Source organism: Phragmites australis, chromosome 6 (assembly GCF_958298935.1).
Source record: "Phragmites australis chromosome 6, lpPhrAust1.1, whole genome shotgun sequence".
Lineage (NCBI taxonomy): Eukaryota > Viridiplantae > Streptophyta > Magnoliopsida > Poales > Poaceae > Phragmites > Phragmites australis.
This window is the reverse complement of record NC_084926.1, coordinates 34,730,000-34,751,846: the sequence shown is the minus strand read 5'-3', so window position 1 is coordinate 34,751,846 and position 21,847 is coordinate 34,730,000. Positions and strand designations below refer to the sequence as shown.

General features: G+C 42.3%; 2 protein-coding genes across 4 annotated transcripts; one reads left to right on the top strand and one right to left on the bottom strand.

Annotated features, from left to right (window-relative positions):
- Window positions 1–552: 552 nt before the first annotated feature.
- LOC133922288 (cytochrome c-type biogenesis CcmH-like mitochondrial protein) lies at window positions 553–3,961 on the top strand. Of its 2 annotated transcripts, none has more exons than XM_062367551.1 (4): window positions 553–747; window positions 1,521–1,718; window positions 3,235–3,366; window positions 3,580–3,961. In XM_062367551.1, exons 2-4 carry the CDS (start codon window positions 1,578–1,580, stop codon window positions 3,763–3,765), a joined length of 459 nt encoding a protein of 152 aa, XP_062223535.1. In that variant the 5' UTR covers window positions 553–747; window positions 1,521–1,577; the 3' UTR covers window positions 3,766–3,961. The 2 variants fall into 2 exon arrangements, with proteins under 2 accessions (XP_062223535.1, XP_062223536.1); XM_062367552.1 differs by lacking the exon at window positions 553–747 and adding an exon at window positions 839–862.
- Window positions 3,962–4,145: 184 nt separating this feature from the next.
- On the bottom strand, window positions 4,146–12,184 carry LOC133922287 (galactoside 2-alpha-L-fucosyltransferase-like). 2 transcript variants are annotated; one of them, XM_062367550.1, is made up of 2 exons: window positions 11,187–12,184; window positions 4,146–5,773 (listed from the first exon to the last, which is right to left on the bottom strand). In XM_062367550.1, exons 1-2 carry the CDS (start codon window positions 11,194–11,196, stop codon window positions 4,293–4,295), a joined length of 1,491 nt encoding a protein of 496 aa, XP_062223534.1. In that variant the 5' UTR covers window positions 11,197–12,184; the 3' UTR covers window positions 4,146–4,292. The 2 variants fall into 2 exon arrangements, with proteins under 2 accessions (XP_062223534.1, XP_062223533.1); XM_062367549.1 differs by lacking the exon at window positions 11,187–12,184 and adding an exon at window positions 7,516–7,788.
- Window positions 12,185–21,847: the final 9,663 nt, after the last annotated feature.

The following is a 21,847-nucleotide window of genomic DNA, read 5'->3' as shown; positions in this document are numbered from 1 at the left end:
CTGTCCACCTCTCTCTCCCACCGGTCCAAATCTCCGACCGTCGGCTCAGTTGAAGTATAAATCTTAGAGATAATTTCTCGTGTACCACTCAAAATTAATGACATTCTCAATTTATCACTGAAAAATTATAATCCCTTTTATACATCACTTATTTTTTTTCTTTCCTTGTATGCCACCATCCTCATAACGAAGGTGATGATAAAGACATACAAGGAATGAAAAAACTTAATTTTTTATCTCCTATGTGCAACTACCGTCACCCCCATTATGACGACAATAACACTTAAGGATAAAAAAACTAAATTAATGATATAGAAGAGACCGTGATGTTTTTAATGGTAAATCGAGAATTTAGTTAATATTAAGTGACATATGGGGAATTATCTCTCCATCTTAAAGCGCACTACCTCTAGGCTAAAAAAAAGAGGGACCTCAGCAACCACGGTAGATCAGGCCCAAGCCTGAAGCAGCCCACGGGCTTCTGTTGCCCGAGCCCACTCTGCGCCTTCACTCGATCGATCCACTCAAGCGGCCACTCACGAGGCGCCCACAAACCTTTCTCAGGCACCCCACTTCCTGCCGCTTGACGGGGGCGGCGCCTCGAACTCTGTTGGCGAACAGCGTCGGCAGGCCGCGTCGTGGCGTCGCCCGGGCGTGGGCGGCCGGGCGAGGGATACCGCCGGCCGTGCTTGCGTCTGGCATAGCCGATCCGCAGAGGGCGACGGTGCCACCGTGCGTCCGCGCCAGGTGGGTTTGGTTTTTCCCGATTTGGGTGTTGTTTCCAACTGCGGATTCTTTTTCCCTCAGTATGGGGTTAGGTCTGAAGATAATCGTCGATTGGAATTTGTGATTGTAAAATTAGGTGCATAATTTCGATTTTTTTGTATGTGTGATGAATACCGAGTCTTTGATTAATTCGCAGCAAGTGTGGCAGTGCACTGCGTCGAGGTGGAGTACCCAATGCGGCGGCGGTGTTCCCCCTTGCCGTCGCCTTATGTGCTCCTCTATACAGTAGTCCAAATTCGCAGTTGGTTGTTAAAAAAACCAGCTTAAGTTTCCGAGAAATTCCACTTCAGAGTTCAAATTCCTCTGTGCATAGTTTAAAAATTTTCAATTGGGAGTTCATAATTTGAAGTTTTATGTTCGGGACCTGCAGTTTAAATGCTTAACATTTATGAACGAAAATTTGAAGCCTTTTTATGGTTGCAAGTGAAGGAAGAAAGGGGACAAGGAAGCACGCGTGCAGTTGCGGTTCTAGATTTTCTTGCAAGGACTGTGGATTAACAATTGTCTCACCAAATTGGGGTTGTATCTCGTGTTAGTATTTGTTCGGGGTGTCAGCAATAATCTGTTTTGCTTGATTAGTTATGTATAGGGTCAGCAGTGTAGCAATGATGGTTTAATATATCTTTCCTTTTGAAAGAAATACGATTAATTTCTTTTCATGCAACTCTTCGCATGTTATAGACAAATGGCACAAGATATGACTTTTCCTGTTTGCTTAAACTTTGCCCCCTCAGGTTCAGTCCCTTGCTAGTTTACTGCTGTAATACAGATCAAGTACGTTAAATTTTGCTATGGCCGCTGAGGAAGATGTCAAGCAGAGGCAGATCATTGAAACACGTGCGAGAAATATTAGCCACAATGTTCGGTGCACTGAGTGTGGTAGCCAATCTATTGAAGATTCACAAGCTGATGTTGCAATTCTGCTTAGAAAGGTACTTGCTCTTTCCTTTTACCCTTGAATAACCAAATTACCTTGCCCTTGATGGTTAAATGACTGTTAGTATCAGGGTTGTTTTAGTCATTCCATAACTGAATTTGTCAGATTTCCGGGTACTGTCCTGTGTTCCTTTCTGATGTTTCATTGCATCAACCTTTCCATTATTGATCTAATGTAACCCTTAAGATAGAAACTGGATTGAGGTAGCTATTACTGTATTACACTATCGATTAGGCAAAATATAATCTGTTTCAGTGCAACCGTTTATTTTAAATTGTCATTTTTGTTATATAATTTACTAGGTTTCAGCAGTGCCCGATATTTTTTTTTAAATTCTAAGGGAAATGAAGATCATGACAAAACCATCAGATGGCCTTTGTAGTATCCTATTTTGTCACAAGAAATGTCTCAAAGCAGTCAAATTGTGTGGCATTGTTCAAAAAATCGGTGATCGGTAGCTGCTCGGCCGGCCAGGGAGTAGGGATTAATTGGATAATCGAGGATTAACTGAATTAATCGGTCGACCATTAATTGGTAGGTATAAAATACTTGAGGAATATATATTTAATCCATACCACAGCTACTACTCAGCCCATTATCAAACTAAAGCCCACCAGCCCATTATCAAACTCGAGTCGATGATACCCTTATCATCTCGTCGCTCTCTCGACACCTTCAGTCCTCACAGCCGCCTCTCTCTCTCTCCACCTCTTCATCCGCACGTGCCGTCGAAGGACGACGCACCCTGCCTCCACCTCGCTCTCCCTCTCCGCTCGAAGCCGTTAGCGCCTTCCTCCCGCCACTGTTGGAGCGGCGCGTGGTGCCCTTCCAGATCCGGCGGCAACGAGTGGCGCCGGTGGCTTGAGGAGGGGCGGCGGCTTGAGGAGGGGTGGCGGCGGCTTGAGGAGGTGTGGCCAGGTGCTAGCGGCGGCGCCGGAGTTGAGTGGCGGCGCCGCGAGGGGCACGAGACACAGGCGCCACCGGAGCCTGGAGGCTGTGACGAGTCGTTTTGAGGGAGGAGATTAATCGGTGGTCAAGGGATTAATCGGTGGTCAACCCGATTAATTGGGTTGTTAGACCGATTAATCGGCCAGCCGATTAATGAGCCAATTTCATCTTAATCTACTCGTTGCACTATCGATTAGCGATTAATCGGCCGATTTTTTCATCACTGTTGTGTGGTGCATCTCCTTTACCTGTACTTGGAGGGGGCAACGACACTTGTTTAGGAAATGATGGGTGCTTAGATTTTGTGTCTTTTTATGAAGTTTGGAAAACTTGGTTAAGAAATCCTGTGCTAATCTTACCAGATGTTTAGTATGTGTGCTTCTTTTGCTTCCTCTGCTATCTTGTTAATATTTGGGTACACCTAGGCACATACTAACTGAAATGTATGGCTACCTGTGGAAAACCAATTTCAGTAATAGTGCAAAATTAACAGCATCATTTTTCTGTAGTTTACAGAATTGATATCTGTAAAACAGTAACTCTATTGCTATGGCTTTTTGCAGCTCATTCGTGATGAAATAAAAGCAGGAAAGAGTGATAAAGAGATCTACAAAAAACTAGAAGATGATTTTGGAGAGACGGTTCTATATGCCCCTAAATTTGATATTCAGACTGCTGGGATATGGCTGTCACCTGTAAGCTTAATTAGGATCTTATCATTTCGTTCATGCTTTCATTTGATGATATATTAAGTGCTGTCCTTGGAATTGCTACTACTTAGGGCTAATGGCTCATCTAATCCTTGGAACCCTATCTTCTTTGTAAATATGTTACATAGCATCCACTTGGTAAAATACTTATGCTACTAATCTGGCATTTGGTCACCTGATTTGGTACATTCTGTGCAGGTCATTGTGGGTGGTATAGCAGCTGGCATCTGGGCTTATCAAAAGCACAGGCAAAGGACAAACGTTCACATTATGGCTCTGAACCTAGTTCGAGGGGTTCCCTTGACTCCAAGGGAGAAGGAGACCATGCTTGACATCCTCACACCGCCACCGTCGCCAGGGAGATGGTGGTGGCTAGGCAAGTAATATTCATGTGCTTATCATGCGATAAAAACATTCCATTCCAATTGCAGGAGCATACAAATTATCAGGATGGCTAATTTCTGCCTCGGAAGTTCTGATGCACATTGCACATATGTGAACTTTTGATCACGAATTTTGGTTTAATGCCACATCCACGATGTCTCTACTGCGTGGTACTAGCAGTTGGCAGCTGTGAAAACCATCTGGTGTTGATTTGTTGTTGCTTCTTAACTATGGAGCTCTCGTTGTTGAGTAGCTATTACGTGTGCCGATGAGCTAAGAAGCAAGTGATCTCACTTCTGATCAGAAGAACAGAAGTAGTTCCAAATTAAGTTTAATAAACAAACAAAGTGAATACAGATCAGAATACAGTTCCAAATTAAGTTAAAACGCTCTATTGTATATGCCTCTACAGTTTTCCCCTGCCAACTGAAGCTATTTGGATGTTTCTTCTACCACTGGTTTCTTGTTTGCACGTCTCGTTGAGCCAAATTACATGTCAGTCTACTGCCATCCATATCAGGCAGATGTTACCACTGGCTGCTGCTTTCATTGACAAGCTTGATGCCCCAACTGACGTCCACGCAGCGCCGGATGTACGGCACCAGCTTGTCCAGGTCCACGTCCCTTCTCGCCGCGCAGTCGTAGTACGACGGCGAGTGGAAGCACGGCTCGACGGAGAGTGCGCGCTGGCATGGTGGATCTGGCGCAGCCTGATCCTCCGTCCACTTGTCCCACGAGGGAGCCCTCGCCATGACCCAAGGGTGCAGCCCGCCGAGCCCCTGCGCGACGTATCCGAAGGTGGACAGGCCGCTGGTGACGAGCACGTCGCACATACTGAGCAGGTACATCTCGCTCAGCGCCCTCATGTCGTGCGCCGGGTCGCCCGACCGCTGTCGCCCCTCGTGGCTCGGTTGATGCACCCCGCCGGTGACCCTGTCACCGTACTCGCCCCGGATCCTGTCGGAGTACCACGAGTTCAGCGACGTGACCAGGACGGCACGGGACGACGTGTCGTTGGTTGCTGCGATCTCCGGAAGGAGCTTCTCGTCGCGGACGCAGGAAAGGAGCTGGTCCAGGATTTGCTGCGGCGGCTGCTTCTCCTGGAACACCCTTATCTGTATGCCGACGCGCCGGTCGGCACCGGCGAGGTTGGAGCGGTAGTAGCTCGTGACTGCGTGCCAGACGGCGTTGGTCGGGTGGAAGAGGTACCGGCCGAGGTGGTAGAACGTGGCGTCCTTCTCCGGGAACATGGTCTCGAGATCGCCGAGGAATGACGACGTGAGGAAGAGTCCCGGCACGAGGTAGCTGTCCGTTCTCATGAGTAGCCACGGCACGCCGCGAAGGAGCCGCTGGTGCGTGCCGCAGTAGAAGAGCTTGTCGTGGTAGCCGTAGCCACCGGCGAGGTGGAGGTACACGTACGGCGGCGGCCGCGGCGACGACCACGACACGTTCCCGTCGGCAGACGCGACAACGGCGCCGCTCTGCAACATGTTTCCCAGGCTCTCCTTGGATTCCATGCCATAGTCATCGAGGTGCCTGAGCGGGGAGCGCTGGCCGGCGGGCGGCAGAAGCCATGTCGCGCCTGAGAAGGGCTCGCAGAAGAGATCGGCGACGTCCTTGCCCCCGTCGACGAGGAGGACACGCTCGGTGAGAACGGCGTAGAGGAAGGCCGACGCGATGGCGAGCATCCGGTTGCCGAGTCCGCGGAAGCTGATATTGACGAGATAGCGGCAGTTATCCTCCTCGACATCGGCAGCAGCGCCCTCGCCAGACTCGAGCCGCTGGAGCGCCTTCTTGTGCGCAGCCGTGCCGGGGCCGCACCGCTTCTGGAGCGCTTCTTGCTTCCGGAGCTTGGCGATGAGGTAGGGGGATGGCTTGTGCGACGATTTCTTGTGGTAGCCGTCGAACTCGTACCGGCTCCGGCACGACCGGTAGCTGAATTCAGCGGTGAGAAGGCCGTCGAGGAGATGCTCGGCGGTGAGGTTTGATGGAGGTATGTCTTCCGAACCTGATTGTGATCACACGTTTAGAAAAATTAGAAGTTACATACTCAGGGGCTTAACTAGCTAGAATCTTTATGATGTTTCGAACAAGTAATTTTTTCTATATTTGCGTGTTTAAAGAACTACTATATCAGTTTATTGTAAGGCTATCCATTCATAATATTTATCATTTGCTGTTTCAAGACGCTCAAAAAATGTACTTTGTGATTGGCTTTTGAGCTCCATCTCGTGTACTTCTTCAATTTAGGAATTATGGACTTGCCGACCGAGTCCGTGAGTTGCTTGTGACATCAGTGTAGGGTTCCACTTATATAGGGACGGAGCTATGACTATTTGCAGTGAAGTTTATTCATCAACTTTTGTGAATATTAAGACATCTCATTACTGAACTCCGGACACTATCTGCAATGAAATGTATTCATCAGCTTTCGTCAATATTAAGACATTTCAACACTGAAGTCCGAAGACCAAATCACCCATGCTCATCCTCTTCCATCTTTTTATAGCAAGTGTCGTGTTCTTAGCACTGTACGTCTTTGACGTAACATTGCAGCACTTGCCGGCCGATTCGCTTGTCGCCTTCATCCAATTTTGTAGTGCCGTCTTGCCTCATCCACTAGCCTATGTCCGCTGCTAGCTACAGGTATAGAGTTGGAGGCTCAAGTGTCGCATAGAAGATATGCTTGAATCTTGAGGCGATCACAATATATAATAGGCTAAGGACCGCTGATCGAGGTGCATATGATATGTTCAGAAGAAGATTCTACCTTACAATTGAAGCACTTGAAAGTTGCACTTGTTTCGAAGTATATGTTGTAAAGCAACAGGTTCTAAAGCGTCAATATTAGACCAAACGCAAAGTAGAAGGGCCAAACGCAGAATTCTCTCCGAAAGAGTAGGAAATAGGCGTGCGCGTCCTCCGGGCCGGGGCTCCACCGTCGACGTGGCCGGGTGAGCTTATCAAGTACGTATGGCACCGCTCGACGGACCATGTCCGAACAGTATCTACCCAGCTACTATTCCTACTAGGGTAATTTGTTGCATAGCTTGTAGATTTGTAGTGTAGCCCATCCATGGCAATTACACTCCCATAGCCATATATTTTATCTTAAATGTCTAATCTCTATTATATAAAATATAAGTTGGTTTCTGCGTATCTCTTCTCCTACTCTTATCTCATCTAACAAAAACTTATAAAATATGAATAATTTACTTACTTTTAACATCCAACCTTGTCCTTTATATAGGACCCATTTACCTGTCTCGTTATCAGCTACAGATGTAGAACTCGTTTTACTAATAAAAAATAAATAAATAAATTTGGAGGTAAATTAACGGATAATCTTATCCTCTTTTTTCAGATCTTAGCTGAAATCAAATTATGACATCGTTCTTGATATATTTATTTGACGACGCTCCTATAACGCATCTACATCACCATACTTTAAGTTTATGTTTGATATTACATTGTTCAATATTTATATTTTCGTTACAATATACGGACACGTTCATATACAAAATTACACGAACGGAACATTTGGAGGAGAAAAAATATATATAGACATGGACAAGCAATTTCCAATTTCTTGGTATATTAGATTATCGGCCGGCAGCAACCGAGACTGGTATATAGTTGGCACATATAGTGTCTCGTTTTAGTAATTTCGAGGTATCGGTATATTAGATTTGCTAGGTAGCAACGACGACGAAGTGCACTGTGTAGTTTGTACCCCGCGCGCGTCCGTACCTTGTGCGTCGTCGAAGAAGAGGGAGGCCGGCATCCCGTTGGGTGAGCCCCCGCCGGCGGAGAGCACGACGAAGGCCGCGGCTAGCGCCGCCGCCACGCAGACGGCCGGCAGGACCCTCCTCGTCGCGCACCCCCTTGATAGCCACAACCTCCTCGTCAGGGCCTCGAGCTGCAGCTCGGTCGTTGCTGACTGTGAGAAGACCGGCGTCGACGAGGGCTGCTGCTTGGCCGCCGCACCCATGCTCGCTCGCTTTGCTAGAGAGAGAGAGAGGGAGAGAGAGAGAGAGAGAGAGAGAGAGAGAGAGAGAGAGAGAGCGAGCTTGGAAGCGTATGCGACCCGGCCACGGCTTGCCACTTGCGGCGAAGCTGCCGTGGACATATACACGGCCGGCGACGCGAGACATGCGCGTTGGTAGCGACGAAAAGGCCGGTAATAATTAAACCACCAAAGCCTCTACATCATAGAGATGTACGCAGGCCGCCAAGGTAACTTTGGAAGGGTGTGCGGCCGGACTTACGACCTCCTCATCACTCTGACGATTCTTGTGGGCGGCTGGGTTGCCGGAATTGCCGTTATTTGGACATTAGTATCCAAGTTTTTTTTCCCAAATGGAACATCTCGAGTCCGAATTGAATTTCGATATCCGTGTCGGGTTCTAAGTTATATTTCGTGTATTTAATTTTTTTTTATCGAATCGGACATCTAAATTTAAATCGAATTTTGACACACATGTATATGTTCAGATAACACGAGTATGTATGTAGTATGGTTGAAGCTTGTTTGGTGTACTGCCACAAGCACATACAATCCGCACCATCGTTGGTGGATTTACCGTCGCCGCCACCGACTTCCGCAAACCAGGCGGTGAGCAGCGTGCTGAGCCTGATTGCACATGGTCCATGTCACAGTCCGTATGACTAATTGGACTCCCAGCCGTCTGGCGAACGACCGATTCAACCTCCAAAATGATTCTTCTGACATAGCTCTCCCTCCAATTGACCAGGGCGGATTTAAGGTTCACATCTCGAGGTAAACTCAAACCCCAATTTCGAAAGCCAAATTCCGATTTGAATGTTCGCAACAGTCTAAATTAAAAAGTTTTAGGTCCCATTGTTTTGAAGTAAAGTCCCAATTAGTAAGTTTCTGGCTTAGATTTGGAAGTTCCCAAATCAAAATTGGGAGTTGAGGCCAAGTTTTTGAAAGTTCAATCCTAGTTTGGAAACTTTGACGAAAGTTTCATATTTGATTTTGGAAGCTTGTTGTGTTCGTCTATCAAAAAAAGCAAGTAGAAGGAGAGGGGGGCGGAGTCCCTTCCGTGTGTGCAGGGCGCCAGTTCGTACGGTGCGATCACTTGTACCATTCGTTTGGCAGTTGACCACACTTGTTTGAAATTCTCTAAATGGTACGGCCTGCCTCACGGGGCCCATGTGTCGGATTTCGGGGTGTCACGTGCCGTTTGCTGTACTTGCCTAGTGGGCAGATAGCATATTGCTTTGAGAAACGTGCGCCCACAGTTTGAGAACTCTCGCATGTGAGGGACTGAGGGGATGAAGAGACAGAGAGGGCCGAATACTATACAGTACATCGCATGTGCGAGTCCGCCCTTCCTCTTCTGTGCTCCACATGGCCCTTGCCTTCCTCCTTCCCATCTTGACTTCTTCGCTGTCTGGACCTTGCTTTCCTCCTTCTCATCCAGAGGAGTCGCTGGGAGAGAGAGGAACCGCATAATATAATTTATGATGTAACATGTACATATACCATATGTAATACGTACATAATACAACTCCTTTCTTGCACCTATCTTGAGGACCAACAAGAGCCATGCTTGCACCCAAAGGCACATGTGGAATTTTGGGACTCATCTCGGAGCCTCAAAAGGCTGCATCGGAGCCTGAGATGTCTTGGATTCTCATACCAGACACCACAGGATTTTCAAGATTTTCCGAGTGTTTTTTTTTCCGAATGGCCGACAGTTATTTTCTTTCTTTAGAAATTCTCTCAAATAGCTGAGAGTTTTCTAGTCCATTAAGATTCTTTTAGTGTTATTCATTAAATGGCTGACGATGATTTTTTTATTAGAGAATATCAAAACTAGACTATAAAACCCTCATTCATTTGAGAAAATTTCTATAAGAAGAAAATAACCATTGGCCATTTATAAAAGAATACTTGAAAAATCTTGAAGATCTTGTAGTGGGAATACATTAGTACTTTACAAGTGTGTTGACTTCGAAGGTGACTTAGGATTTTGCAAATATCTAAATCACCTATTTTGAACCTTTGAAACTAAAATTTAAGAATCCCGATCAACCCTCACTTAAACCCCTCTCGTAAACATAACTCTCAAATTTTAACAAGACTAGCTAAATTGCCGTGCGTTGCAACAAAAACACAAATATTAGACGCGGTAACATTAAACATAAACTTAAGTTATGGAGATGTGGATGTGTTAAGGGAGCATCGACGAATGAATATGTCAGAAATGATCCCGTAGTTTGACTTCAGATGGAATCTGAAAAAGCGAAAGAGATTATCTGGTAATTTCTCTCATAATTTCTTTATTTATTTTTATTAGTAAAATGAGTCTTATATTCATAGCCGGTAACAAGATGGGGGTCTAAAGGATGAGATTGGATGTTAAAAGTGAATAAATTATTTTAATTTGAGGGGTTTTTAATAGATGGAAGGAGAGTAGGAGGAAAAGGTGACCGGGGAACAAACTCGTGTTTTATATAGTAGATTTAAATCTAAATTTAAAGAATAAAAGTAAACAAAAATATTTAAATCACCTTAAACTTGGTTAAGCTGATAATTCTTGGTAGCTGACTGAAACGAGCTTGAAGGCACATAATACACATGCTCATTAATTTGCATCGGGCTGGGAATCTGGGATAGCTTAGGAGCTACTACGATTCGTGTGGTGCGGGTTGCACCAATTTTGTGCGCACGAAACTTCGAGATGATAGGCGGTTGACTCGCCGTCGACATGAAAGTCAGACGGGCCTGATTTGCCAGTGAGCCATGTTGCATTTCGGCTGCAGTGCGTTGTACGTACGTAATGGGACGCAAGCGCGTTCCTCGTCGCCATAGTTGACCTTGACCAGCCGCACGGCCACACATGAATTAGTGTGGGCCCAGAGCTTCAGAGGGCTGCATTCCGTTGGGCAATCCGCCGCCGGCGGATCGGAGAGAACGACGAAGGCCGCGGTCAGTGTCGCCACCACGCAGATGGCCGGCAGGGCCCTCCTTCCTCGTGCACCCCCTTGATGGTCACTATCTAGTGACGGCTTTAGCATTTTTAAATTGGATGTGCATAGCTAAAATTTTATTTGATAACCATAACTATTAAACGATGACAAGATCCATTTAAAAAAAAATAGATATCTGCACAAGCACAAATGTAGTTATTTACTCATCTGGACTGGACCGGACAGATGAATCCTTTAGCAAATGGCAATTGTCATGCTCACAGTGGTGGATCCAGGAATGAAGCAATGGGGTACTAACTACTACGTACTAAAATTTTCATTAATTTTTAATTTAAAGATGTGCTACCAAAATTAGAATGCCTCCGACACAAACACATAGAGATAGAAAAATAGACAAATGACATGAAAATAATACATTTTACCTAGATAAATACCAATTAACAAAGGTAAAATCCACTAACCTTGCGACATGATTCCATGCTACATTGGCAACCTGCATATGTAAAATAGCATGTGTTTCAATTGCATTGGGTTGCAACCTTTTTTTCCCTACTGCAGCGGCACACCTTGATATATTTCAATTGCATTAGGTTCTTCATCTTGGTACTAGCACTATGAGATGATTCATCCTGGTACTAGCTCTCTGAAATAAAGTTGAGCATATTTGCAAGTTGTTACTCAACCTATTAAAAATGCATAATTGTAAGCAGGAGAAATGAATACCGACTAGAATAGCAATTTGCAACGTAGCTCTAATATTATGGGGTCTGGTGAAACCTAGCTTTCTCTCTGTTCAGTTTGATATTTACAGAAGTTTCCTAAGGGAAAAAAGCAATGTGATGTAACACAATTAGTGTACAATTTTAAGAAAACTATGCCCATGCTTTGCTATGGCAAACCATTAGTTCAATTTCAGAAATACTAGCCAGGAGTATTGTCATATTATAAACTGAATGAGAACTATCCAATTTTTTATCATGGGAAATCATTCAGGACACTCCAAATCCTAAATATCTCATCACGGGTAGATTTAGGACACTATCCAATTGGATGTGTAAAATACTGCACATGATAATATTTAAACCGGGGACGCGAATCCTCTGCAGTTACTGCATAGAGGCTGACACTGGGCCCAGGTCCACATGTCGGCCTCTGTCCATTACTGCAGAGGATCCCGATCATAAACCGGGCTTTAGATAACATCATTGGAATATATATTTAGATGGGAATATGAGAAATCCAGAAAAGAAATTCAGACCTGTAGTCAAAACTCAAAAGGAGCGGCAGTAGGTGAGCACATTGATGGTAGAAATTCAGACCTGCGTGCATGAAGCAGTGCTGCTGGATTTGGACACCGATGGAAGAAACACACGAGTATATAAAGCCCTCGCCGATTTGCTGGTGATGTCAGGATCATGAGCTCAGGTTTTCCTGTACCTCCTGTATCAGTCTCTGAATCAAGTAGTTGATATGCACAAAATTCAACAGAATGAATCAAATACATACTTCGAATAAAATAAAGTAAATAAATATCTGAAAGGCGCAAAAAATGGTCTGGTGGACAAGGATCCACAGCAGATCAGCCAAGCAGAAGAGGCTACAGCATGACGGAGCGAAACGAATAATGCAACCTAATGCCACATGTAACTTTGGTGCGGGCGTGACCTTAGACTTCTTCTCTTTAACTTCAACTGGGTTAAGGTTAATCTACATCTCAACAATCTGAAAGCAACAAGACTGAGTACGGAAAGTACTCAACAAATCCTATACTACTTCAAGGAGTTGATATATGCATAATGAATATTTCAAGGATAAGACTTTACGGTATAGTTTTAAGCGTAAAACAGGTTTTATGCAGGTATCCAGTTATATTCTCTACTATTAACCTTTCGAAATAAAGGTATCCTGGTAACAAAGCTTTTGAAACAGTTTAAGATAAGGTAGTGGTAACAAAGCTTTTGAAACAGTTTAAAAAAATGTAACCTGGTAACAAAGCTTTGGACAGTTTTAAATCTAGAAAACAGTAACAAGTTATATCTGAGAGTTTTTCGGTCCTAGGAGGGACTACCCCAGACTCCGTAGTCCCTTTTATCATATCTAGTGTACCTCTAGTACCACACAGATCCTGACGGATTGAGCCAGTAACCTCATCACACAGATATCTAGTCCACACACTGATTCATCAAGACACACGCACCCAGAGTCTAATCAAGCGTGACCATGCCATCGCATGTCCATGATCGCAGACACAGCTATTCGAATAGTTTTACACTCCACAGATATTGTACACTGTACCCATACGATATGCTCTGCCTCCATCCGTTGCAGGTGGAGGAGCGAATCATACCAAGGCACTCTAATCATTTTTTCTGCTGAGCTTTTCTATGTGATCCATCAAGTGCTTCAGGTCTTGTATAGAGGGTAGACCCCCGATTCGACTGGGATGGAAACTCCTTCGCGCAGAACCTGAAGACACTTGGCTCAACGTTGCCTCCTAGTATGGTGCCCAACTCGATCTGATGAAAGAAAAGTCAAGTCCTGCCCATTCAGGATGCATGGTTGCATAGGGTGGCTAAGTATGACGGCGCAAGATTCGGTGCTTATACGGCCAGGACAGGCATCTTCAATTGGCACTGAGTATCACCTCAAGCCCCCAACGTATGAGATAGCCTCCAACTTTCAGAGGACTAACCCACTTGCCCCCACCAAAACAGTTTTCACCTATTTTTACACATCTCCCACCATATCCCATACGACATCAAGGGTTTCACAACCCCCATGGAATTCACAACCATCAAGGATTCATGATATATAAGTTTAACATTGATAATAGTAAATTGATATCTTCGAAGAGACGTATTTTAAAAGCAACATCTCTGAAGAGATGTATTCCATTCTAAACATGCTAGATATCAAGGAGTCATCTATCGTTAATATAGATAACAACAGATAAATTCTAGGGTGATATGTATTCTGGATGATGATATTTAAGGCATGACAAGTGTTGATAGGATTAACTACTATAAGCAGTTTAAAGAAAACGTGATACATAGCTCATGCGACAATAAGTCCAGTTTTAGTGGATCATGTAGATTATTTGAAAACATAGGTTCAATATGATGAAGGAAATAGGACTTGCCTTCACGAAGGTCAAGTCATGATTGGTCTTCTCGTTCGAGCATCCCGGGTTCTTCATCATCGGACCTCGCCTTTAGTTCCTTCTTCGCATTCTTGCTCAAAACCTTGACTTCGAACCTACACAGATTAACGACGAAAGCACACAATGACTAATCAACGAAATTCCAAAACAAAACCAAAGGAGCACCAAAACAAAGAAGAACAAATGAGGAAAACAACGAAAGCTAACCTAGCGGGAAGACGATCGGCAACATTTAGCTATGTGAAACTAACACATAAAGTCTAACGGGGTGATCTAGTGAAGCTAGGTTAAGTTATAAGTATAGTTATTTTATTAACTCAAGAGAAAACCTAATCAAGACACGATCAACTAACTGAGCATTTATTAGCTTAACTACCGGAAGACGACAGTTATGGTTTCTATGTGTAGGTGAGTGCACGTGTACAGACATAAACGTATGTGTGATACTTACGTCTATATGTATGTGAGCATGTATACATATATATGTAAGTATATCTCTAGGTGATTAAAATTATTGTTTAAGTGTCAGATTAAACCTTCTAATCTATAGCACTATAATATAGTTATCTAGTATTTATTCTTAATTACCTAGTGTAGTTTAATTGCCATGCTAATTAAGTTATAAACTATTGCTATGGTAAAAATATTTATGTAATTAATTAACTAGGTTAAACTATTATTTAAATCTAATTAATTAATTTATTTATTATTAAAAGGATATTCAATTAAGTAATTACCAACGTTAAATTACTCTATCATATTCTAAGGACTGATATTTATTTATTTAACAGCTACACTGGTTAATCTTATTACTTATTTATACTAAGATTAAAACCATAAACTATAGCATAAAATGACAATCTATTTCTACACATGAATTAAAGGAAAACCTTTTTGTTATTCTAATTCTAGAACTATTCTTTAATTAACATAAGGATTAAACCTACACTTAAGCAAGATTAATAGATGCGACTAAGCTACAATTTAACCCTAACATAATTATGGAATTATCTAAACTCAACTTTATTTAATAAAAGACTAAATTAATTCTAGGTTAAACGCGGCAACACAAAATAAATATTGAGCGAGAAATTAAACTAACTCTGAAATTACAAGATTTGGCTGAGAGATAGATTGTGATTTTAGAGGAATATCGACGAAAGAATCAACAAAATCGGAGTTGAAACGAAGGAGTTATGATGCTCGGAAGATTTGCAGGAAAAGAAATCCGGAAAATTAGAAAAGGGCACTATGCTACGGATTTGGTCCACGGAATTGGTGAATCGGAGTGAGCTGTGAGTAGAGTCCACCGTGAACCGGATTTGTGGACCGTGGCTGCGCTGCGCTGTGAACATGGTGCGTAGGCCATGGACCGGTGGGGAGCATCAGTGGCCGGTCCATGGTGGACCGAGGCCATGGACTTGTGGGGCCCACATGTAGGAGATAAGGTAGGGGGCCTGTGGTGTTTCGATGGCTGGCTCACGGTCACAAAGACAGAGACAGAGAGAGAGAGAGAGAGAAACAGACAGACAGAGGGAGAGGGAGGCTCCGGAGTGAGGGGAGGCCGGTAGAGGAGAAGGAGGTCGGAGGGAGTGGCGACCGGGGAGAAAAGAGGTGGCCGACCGGGAGGAGGTGAAGGCTGGAGGAAGATGAGGGCTCTCTGGAGAGGGAGAGAGCAGAGGGGTCTCGACGCGAGGGAGAGGAAGCTCGGCGGCGGAGAGAAGGCCAAGGTGGCAGGGCTTCTCGACCGGGCTGGGGTGAGGAGGAGACAGCTGGCTAGCGGAAGTTCGGCGGCAGCGGGCTCCTTGGCTGAGTGCGTAAGGATGGCGGCTCAGCAGGGAAGGGGCGGCTAGCTGTGCGGTGGACGGCGCGCGAGCGCGCAACGCAGCGCACACAGCGGCTGCGCGGCGACGCGAGAGACGCGCGGGCGGAACAGCACGGGTTGGCGGTGCGATGTGGCGCGACGCTCACGGCACGGCACGACATGTGCAGTGCAGAGAGAGACGCCAAAGAGGAAGAGGGAAGGCTCATCGTGGCTGTTGGCGACAGGAAGCGGCGCAGTCGGGATGGCGCAGCGTGAGCGACGTAGAGGAGCTGTGGGAGAGAGAGAGCTCAGTGATGGGAGAGAGAGTGGGAGAAGGTAAGATCTTGGGAAAAGATCTGTGAGAGAAATTGGATGTTAGATCCAATTTGAAAGTAATTGAATTGAAATGATTTTGTAATAATTCAAATTGAATAATTTGAATTGGATCGGATATGGATGGTTCAAATTGAATGATTTGGATTTGAATTAAATTAGGATTTGAGATATTTGGGATTAAATTCAAATAGGAGTATTTGAATTTAGATCTGAATTTGGATTTGGTATTAATCCAAATAAAGTATTTGAATTTAGGATTTGAAATTGGTGATTGATTTGAAAAGAATATTTGAAGCTGGGCTTGAAATTGAGTTTGGAATTAATTCAAATAAGGATATTTGAATTAGGAATAACATTTGAACTTGAAGCCTCGGGATTTGAGAGAGGTTTGTATTCAAAAGAATTAAATTTAATTGGATTCTTGCTGAATTGAATCTAAGAATTAGATTTGAATTTAAGAGAGGTTCAAATCAAATCTCCGCTCGAAGAACCAAGAAAACAATGAACCAAAATGCATATGATCAATTTTATTGCAAAGATTAATTCAGAAATTAATTTGGTTCTCTCTGGAATACTTAGCTAAATATATTTGAATATATACATACGAGTATATATACATCAAATATATTTCTTTGATTTTATATTGGTTTAATAATTAGAAAAAAATAATTTGGGGTGAATTTTACTATTTTCTATTATGTTAAAACTCAGGGTGCTACAACTGAGATCTACAGAAAGACTTCTACCACGTAGCTTGCAAGACGCCAAGCGAGACTTCCTCTAACGAGGTCAAAGACCGAAGAAAAAAACACCTCGCGTACTAACTTTTGACAGACAACGTCACCGTTTTATCAATTACTCCTAAACCACTTATCCAAATCGAACAAGACTAGCACCATCATAAAGAAAATGACTAGACCTACAACTTTCATTTTAAGCTTGTAGTTGCATTCGACACCGATTCAATCCTAATTTTCAGAATTAAAATGCTATATGCTAGGCGGATTATTGGACACTAATCCGACGACGAAAACGTATATTCCTAACTATCCACAAGCATCTAAGCAGTAATTAGAAGTCACATTCAGGAGGTGGAACATGAATCAACAACGGATTCGGCGATTTCCCATGAAATCCCCTCTTCTTTCCTTCTTCTCTTCTCTTCTTCTCTTCTCCCCCTTCTTTTCTTCTTCTTCCTCTTCCTTTTCTTTCTTTCTTTCTTTCCTTTGGCAAGTCGGCCCTTCCCTGTTTGCTCCTGCTGGCGACCTCCACCAGGCAGCTGGGTAGCTCGGCATAGGGGCGGCCAGGACGGTGTGACAGCAGGCGGGTGCAACGAGGTGACTAGCTGGTGGTGGCGGCAGGCCGGGCTGGTAGGAGGCGGCCGACAGCGAAGGAACAACACAGGTGGTGGCTGTGCAGTGCAGCACGGGCGATGGTGCACTGCAGCAGGAGGCGGCGTGCCACGACAGCTAGTGGTGGCGGGGCAGAGGCGGCACACATCGGCCGGCGACGGTGAGGAAGAGGCGATGGGCGGTGGCTGAGGTGGCAGCTAGGGTTAGGGTGGAGATGGGTGGCGGTCGGGGGTAGTCAGGTAAGCGACTGGGTGGGTTTGGGTTGAGGACCGATCCCACCCGCCTTATCCCTATTTTTGTTTATTTTTTCTCTCAACCAACAATCTAAATTTATTGAGCTCGCTATGGCTCATCGAGTGCCTAAACGGGATGTTAGATAGCAAAACAGAATTATCTTGATCAGATCTACGCATCCGTGGTCTCCGATCATCCGACCAAGCAATGGATTAAAAGTTAAAATTTAAACTCCTCATAGGTCCCACGGTCAACTTCTGAAGTTTTAAAATTTTTGGGTATTACAACCGGTGCCGGAGACAACATCGGCAAACGATGAGAAGTGCGGCAGTTTTATTTTCTTAGTGGCGGCAATTCATGGTGCTGTTCACTACGCCTATGGAGAGGTGGGCCATCGTGGGGTTCAACCATGGGTGGGACATGTTAGAAGTTGACAGGAGGATGTGCGAACGGTGGCTAACGAGCCCGCAAGGTAAAAATCTTTAAATTACACGTACATGCTTTAGTCTTATGAGATACACATCTATTTTGCTTATTAGAATATACAAAATTGCTTGCGAGTTTAAACCAATATGCATTTTTTGAAATTTGCTTGTAGCAAAATTATTTACAAATTGTTCTTATTTTTTATTGAAAATATATAGCAGCTAGATATGATATTGTATTTAAATGGTTCAAATTTGTTCATAAAATTTATTGAACATCTGATCTGAATTGCATTATGTTGTTTCTTAAATTGCTCACAGATCCAGTCTATTTTGCTTACAATTTTTTATAAAGTTGCTTACATAACTGCATTTAAGAGGAAGACGAACAGATAATTTTTTTAATCAAATGCTTCCTCAATTTTTTGCCACATATTGAAGTAGATCGTAGATAAATATTGTAAGTCTAGATGCAAAAAATCTAAAAAAAGAAATAAAATGCTTATGTTCAGACATTTTTTACTAAAAATAAATATATATGCCGTAAGTATAGATTATACTCGTAAAGTTACTAAAAATAAATATATATGCGTAAGTGTAAATTATACTCGTAAAGTTTTTAGATGTGTCTAAAATATAACAGGCAAGGTGGGGGTGGGGTGTTGCTTTACTGCGATCGACGGTCAGAGGACTTTGCCAGGTTTTCTTCGTAGTGGGCCCAAGTTTGGCAGTATGGCCTAATTAAGAGGAATCAGATCCTCTAATATCAGAGAAATGAAGTCACCAAACATTAAAACGCTGTCGACAATGGATCGACAAGATTTGATACTACAATACTCATATTAACAGTAGGAGGGCACAATACCGTACAAAATTACTGTAGCATAAGAATACTGTTCAGGATCCGGATGCACTAATTAAGAGAGCCTTCGTGCTTAAAAAAGGAAAAAAAAAATACAAAAACCTCCTAAAAGTTATTTGAATTTTGATTTTTCTTCTAAAGTTATTTTGTTGTAAAAAACTCTCAAAGGTTTAATTTTGTTGTAAAAACACTCCAAAAATTAAAAAATTTAAAAAAATCACAAAAAATTATAAACCAACCTAGAGACAATTCTAAGACCTCTTGTGAAATTTGTTTAAAAAATAATATATTTTGCATCATATTTCATGGAGAGTAAGTTTGAAAAAAAAGAAAAACGTGCAGCTCATCTATTAATTCGAGTTAAATGCATAGTTAATTATTTACTAATCCAAAAATCATGAAAAAAAATAGTCTTCTTACATGATCCTCTATCTTCTAAAAATATATGAAATCTTGAAATAGTTATTGTAACGTGCAGAATTGAGTAAATATGTGGCAGATAGATTAATTCATAACTAATCCATAACACCCCCAAATTTAGTGAAAACCACTTTTATTAGTTTAATTAAACAATTATTTGTGTAGGAAAAATAATAGTAGATATGATAAAGTTAAAATAACATGAGTTAATAAATGAGCTGCACATTTTTTTTCAAAACTTCCTCTCCATGAAATATGATCCAAATGATATTATTTTTGAAAATAAATTCCACAGAAGGTCTTAGAATTGTCTCTAGTTTTTTTTAGAATTTTTTGTGATTTCTTTTATTTTTTTGAATTTTTGGAGGGTTTTTTGCAACAAAGTCAAACTTTTGGGTTTTTTTTGCAAAACTTTTTTTTAGGGGAAATCAAAATCAAGTGACTTTTAGGGTTTTTTTTTTGCATTTTTCACTAAAAAAAGGAGAACTTTTTTTACGTGTCAATTAGTTAATCATTTAGTTTAGTGTTGTTCCACTAGCTCAGAACGTTCTGCTAGTTCACAGTGTTCACATGTAACATTCCACTGGTTCGTGGACAGTGTTCCATATATTCAAATGTTGGTGTTCTTTTTAAAGTCCTATAGTAAATTAGTAAGAAAAAAGAAATTATGGTGAAAAGAAGGGAAAAAAGGACAGAAAAATCAAAATTAAAGTACCATAAAGAACAAAAAGGGGAGGAAATTATTCAAGGGTAAGAAGGAAATAAGTCATCAACAGTAAATAATTAAAGGGAGAAAATTAATCTAAAAAATCTAAACAAAAGAAAGAGAATAAAAACATACCTGTGAGCAGACGATACCGGAGACATGATTTTTTGTTAACGAGGTTCATCAAAAACCTACATCATCGGGGCATGACTACGGTCATTCCTTCCCACGGTTGCAACATCGGCTGCCCGGGGTCACGACACAACTGTCAGCACCCCTGCGAGCCTCTCGCTTTATCATCATGATTACAACAATGGTCTTCTTTTCATACTTATGAAAAGCCCGGGTTACATAAGTCTGAGACCAACTCAAGCTTACCACTAATACAACACAAGTCCAATATAATCTACTAGTACATATATTCCAACAAACTCCACATTAGTGAATATGATGCCACCTTGAAGCTGTCATACGCAAACCTCAATGCACTCTGGACATGGGTTGTTTACTTCGCCGCTCAATGAGAGATGACCAATAAGCCTGACTTGACTTCAGACCTGACGCCTTCAGAAGACACTGCTATCCCTACAACTTCATCTTTCATGACTCCACATGCAGCAACTCCATCCTTTATGACTCCACTTGCAACGATGCACCCTTACTTGAGTTGTAAAGGTGCGATGCCGTCCACTCTATTATCATCACAGTCTCGTCGCCCTTCATAATCTTTATGGTCTTCCCATACGACTTATCCTGCAATAACAGCCCATGACCATGTGGAGCTCCAACCAAAATTAGATTCCTCTGCAACCCCACCACACTACTTCAGAAACACCGATCACTGTCGGTTTCAAGCTGGCATCACTACCAGTTTTGGAATTGATTTTTTTATTTGCACCTAGGCCACCCCTCACGTTGCAAGTCATAAGTTTTTGTCATGCGAAATACGCGACCTCACTCCTCACGCGTAGCTTATTTACTATCCCACCTCACAATTGTAACTGATGGCTATGTGATAATTTATTCTTTTAACTCTCCTTATCAATTCTTTGAATGATTATTTGGGTATTTAGATAGCTTCAAATGAAAAAGGTTGTCAATTATAAAGTTGTAGATCTCATTGAGAGCTACAATATTCGTATGGATATATTATAAATTTTTAAATATCTCACCACAAACATGCAGACCGACACATGTTTTCTATGAGTTCATCATGAACCACCTTAAGCATTGTGTATATCATTTCACCATGTGATTATTACCATTAGAGTTCATTTTTATGTAACCTATATTTTTGTATCATTTCATATTTCATCTCAGTTGGGCCAACATAAAAGAAGAATAAGAGTTTAGATGAGTGCATTTTATATGTATGAACATTTTAATATTTTTTTAGTGTTTATGCATTGTATATATTATTATTTCATAGTGTTATTACTATTTTTACCCTAATTCATATTGTTTAGTTGACCTCGATAAGTTATGGATGTTAAAGTATTTATGAGCTAATTTGGGCACCTTAATGACTTCAAATAAAAAGTTTTCAACTACAAATTTGTAGATCTCATCGAGAGATATAATTTTTATATACAGTTCATCTCCATCCGACTTTGTATGAAAAAGTTATGAATTTTCGAAGACGTGTTATCCTCCATTATTACTGCTGGTTCAGTAAAAAATCCATTTCACTACCGGTTCATGCTAAGATCCGATAGAAATAGTATTAGTATCGGTTCTTGAAACAAACCGCTAGTGATAATTTAATTTATTTCATTGCCGGTTCTTTTCGGATGGATTTTTAGTGCTAATTTTTGACAAGAACT

Coding starts and splice junctions, on each gene's coding strand:
- LOC133922288 (XM_062367551.1), top strand. CDS start 1,578: ATGGCCGCTGAGGAAGATGTCAAGCAGAGGCAGATCATTGAAACACGT. Junction 1,719..3,234: donor TTGCAATTCTGCTTAGAAAG/GTACTTGCTCTT, acceptor GGCTTTTTGCAG/CTCATTCGTGATGAAATAAA. Junction 3,367..3,579: donor CTGGGATATGGCTGTCACCT/GTAAGCTTAATT, acceptor CATTCTGTGCAG/GTCATTGTGGGTGGTATAGC.
- LOC133922287 (XM_062367549.1), bottom strand. CDS start 7,756: ATGGGTGCGGCGGCCAAGCAGCAGCCCTCGTCGACGCCGGTCTTCTCA. Junction 5,774..7,515: donor CTTCTTCGACGACGCACAAG/GTACGGACGCGC, acceptor GATCACAATCAG/GTTCGGAAGACATACCTCCA.